We start from the raw sequence: 3,591 nt of genomic DNA on the forward strand, positions 1-3,591 counted from the left end.
GTAGCCATGCGCTACGCAATGAAACCACCTATAGCGCCACCTGGTGGAAAACAACGGAGTTAGCATTTTTATCTCGAAAACGGAACGAGATAGAGAAAAAGTGAATTACAAAGTTGTAGGGCATCATCAATTCAATACGAATCGACACCTTGCATACAGAAATGCTATGATATGAAACCCATGATCCCCCAAAATATTGAATGCTGGTCACGCATATGGCGCTCATTTAACTTTGATGCTCAAAGTGGCCACCGTCAACTGCAATGCACATCTGGGCTCTGGACAGCATACTGTATCTTGCTGCACGTTGTGGAATATGGTAGGTGACACATTTGCACAAGCATCTACATCATCGTAGGTCCTGCAATGTTGGTGGAGGGGTCGCATACTCCTGCTGTCTGATGTGACCTCACAGAAAAAAAGTCCAATGGGGTCAGGTCAGGTGAGCGTGGAGGCCACTCCACACAGCCACCATACCCAATAACTTGTAGGAAGGTCTCCATGAGATATCGCTTCACGTCCGCAGCCTTGTGAGTTTTACCAGTTCTAATCATAGCATTTCTGTATGCAAGGTGTCAATTCATATTGAATTGATGATGCCCTACAATATTGCCATTCACTTTTTTTCCTCTATCTCGTACCGTTTTCGAGATAAAAATGCTAACTCCGTTGTTTTCCACCAGGTGGCGCTATAGGTGCTTACATTGCGTAGCGCATGGCTACTTTACTATACCTAGACACCACTTCTATGCCTATAGCTGCTGTCGTTCTCAAGTTAATGGTGGTGGACAGGATATGGGTGGACACACTGTATGTCCACAGTACAAATGCACGCTTGCTGCTTCCTTAAAGGGATCCTGTCATTAGAGTCATGCTGCCCGACCTACGGGCTTCATTAATCAGATTGCAGACAGTTATGTTGTATGCTGACATACTGTGGTATTTTCAGAGAAAACAGTTTAAAAACTGTCCAGGAACTAAAGGGAGAAACTTGACTAGTCAGGTGCTTGGCGGCTGGCCTTTGCCAGGCCCACTACATTTGATTGATAAAACTTTGCCTATTTACATATTTGAGGTCCAGGAAAATAGTGTGTTGATAAATGCGCTGCTGGGAAGTATGGCTGTGTGCACACGCTGCGGTATTTTTGCATTTTTTTTCTTGCAGATTTTAGTTAATCTGCAATGGAAAACACATCCCAGCAAAGTGAATCCTGAAGTGCTGTTCACTCTTTGCAGATTTTGGTGCAGAAAAAACTGCACCAAACAATTACCATGTCAGTTGCTTTTTCCAGCGTTTTTCCTATCATAATGCATAAAAAAACTCATTAAGGCCTCTGCCACACTTGTGTGACAAAACGTAATGTTTTTGTCACGTACGTGTTAAAGGGGTGGTTTTGTCCCTGTGTGCCGTGTTTATGGACGTACGTGTTTTCCGTGTGTTATACGTAATATCACATGGAGAATGGAAAGCCCCGCCTTACCTGCATCATCCGGTGCTGTCTGTGGTGCTGAATGACAGCGTCCGGCCAAAGCCACGCGCCGCTGACGCTGCTTCCCGCCCCCAGCTGACGCTGCTTCCCACCCCCAGTGAAGGAGAAGCGTTGTTCAAATTCACTGGGGGACAGATGCAGGGGACAGCCGCGGCAGAGAATGCAGGTATGGTGGAGATGAGTATGTGTTTTTATTATTTTTACACTGACACGTGTCTTTCTCCGGCGCGTGTCACGTGAGCCCGCATCCACACTACATCCGTGTGGTACGGGTGCGGGCCGTGTGACAACCGTGCTGCCGGAGCAACACGGACATGTCAGCGTTTTTAAAAAACGGACACACGTAAGTACGGAACGGACACACGTTCCGTTCCTGAATACTTACGTGTGTCTAAAACAATAACAATACATAGGACCACGTGGGCCCGTGTCTCCGGTACGTGAAAAAAAAGGCACACACGTACCGGAGGCACGGATGTGTGTCGCAGGCCTAAAAATGCATAAAATAACCCATAAAAAACTGTGGCAAAAAAAGCGTTTTGTTTTTTTTCTGCCAAGAGATGCAGTTTTAGGTGCAGAAAATCTGAAATGTGGGAACATACCCTAACAAAGACCAGTGCACTTTGTCCAGAAGAACGGCTGTTTCGAAAGAAGTGGTCACACTTCTTCCCCAGGAGAAGCGCAATGGACATCATCTGACTAGTCAGGTTACTCCCTATAGTCCCTAGCTATGTTTTCTTTGTACATCGCAGTGAATCAGGGTAAAACATAAATGGCTGTAATCATACAAGCCAGTCACTGATTCATGCCGCCCGTGGGTCAGGCAGTATGAATCAGGTTATGGGTTCTATAGAACAAAAGATGATTTTCCCTATGACAAGGACGTCATCTATGTAATGTATCTGGCACTGTTCTCTTATGACCACCTTTGGTGTTTCCCATGCAAGGTGTCAATCATACCAACTAGGTAAAGCAGCCTTCCTCTATACTGTTCCTGTTCATGACAAGTATCCAGCTATATATTACAAAATGGAGACATGGAATAACAGAGGGTTTTTTTTACTTGTCCTTCTATTTTATATTGTTTCTGTGCCATATGCAGAACTTTCTTTTCACTTTTTGTCTTCCATCCAGTTATTGACCTGCTCAAGCATGAAGTGATTTTCAGCGTTGTAAGACTGGGGGCGACTATTATCATCTGCATTGGGTTTTTGCTTATGCTGCTTCCCGAAGAATGGGACGAGATTACCCTGCGATTCATCAACAGCTTAAAAGAGAAGAAGACGGAGGAGCATGCAGAAGATGTGGCAGATGCTGGCGTCCACCTGAGGAGCCGGAGCAGGGCTAATGGCACAGTGTCTATACCACTGTCTTAAAACTATCATCATTTGAATGCACGTGAATGTATATTCTGTGAATATAATTTAATTATTTCACTAATTGTAATGTAATATCACAGTATTTATCTGCAAATAATTCTAAGTTACAGACATAAAGTTTACATTTATACACCTACATGTAAATAACACAATAAAGTTCTTTTTTTATTGATGATCTTCTATGCCTATGAATTGCATTAACAAGTATTTTTTAAAGGGACTTGTCAGATGAATCATGATGCCTGTGATTCTGAATGCATGGAGTGTGCGAGAAACTGGAAATTAATCTAGTGCATTCCAGAGAACTGGTGCAGCACAAGAAAAGCTTTGGCAACAGGAGTGCCGAATGAGGTCTTCTTTATATTACACCTAAGGTTTTTTTTGTCTTATACAGAGCTCCAAATCATCAGAATAGATATGGAGTAAAAAAATTGGTTGCCTATCATCACTTACAACATACTGGTAATACAATGAATTAAACATGTTTTTTCAGGTTTGGCACAAAAGTCTACAGTCACTTTATGTAATCCTCACAGAGCGCCTGGCATGTGGCATCAGGATTCTCTGGTGTTGGTGTCAAGACCAGGTGGTCATTTGACCACAGGTATGATATATGCGTAGCTCTGGCCACATTCACACTCAACTAACTGGTATTGAGCAAAGGCGCGCACATCTAGATGGATTGTGACCATAATAATAAAGTATGCAGTAATATCCTAAAT

General features: G+C 43.3%; 1 protein-coding gene across 4 annotated transcripts in view; it reads left to right on the forward strand.

Moving 5' to 3' along the window:
• The window catches only part of SLC35F4 (solute carrier family 35 member F4), a 304,748-nt gene extending 301,706 nt beyond the window's left edge, over positions 1-3,042 (forward strand). For all 4 annotated transcript variants that reach the window (XM_075330919.1, XM_075330921.1, XM_075330920.1 and 1 more), the window contains one exon: positions 2,625-3,042. In XM_075330919.1, the coding sequence (XP_075187034.1) occupies positions 2,625-2,866 (242 nt within the window). In that variant the 3' untranslated portion in view covers positions 2,867-3,042. The remainder of the gene's footprint in view (positions 1-2,624) is intronic.
• Positions 3,043-3,591: the final 549 nt, after the last annotated feature.

Source organism: Anomaloglossus baeobatrachus, chromosome 12 (genome assembly GCF_048569485.1).
Source record: "Anomaloglossus baeobatrachus isolate aAnoBae1 chromosome 12, aAnoBae1.hap1, whole genome shotgun sequence".
NCBI classification, from domain to species: domain Eukaryota; kingdom Metazoa; phylum Chordata; class Amphibia; order Anura; family Aromobatidae; genus Anomaloglossus; species Anomaloglossus baeobatrachus.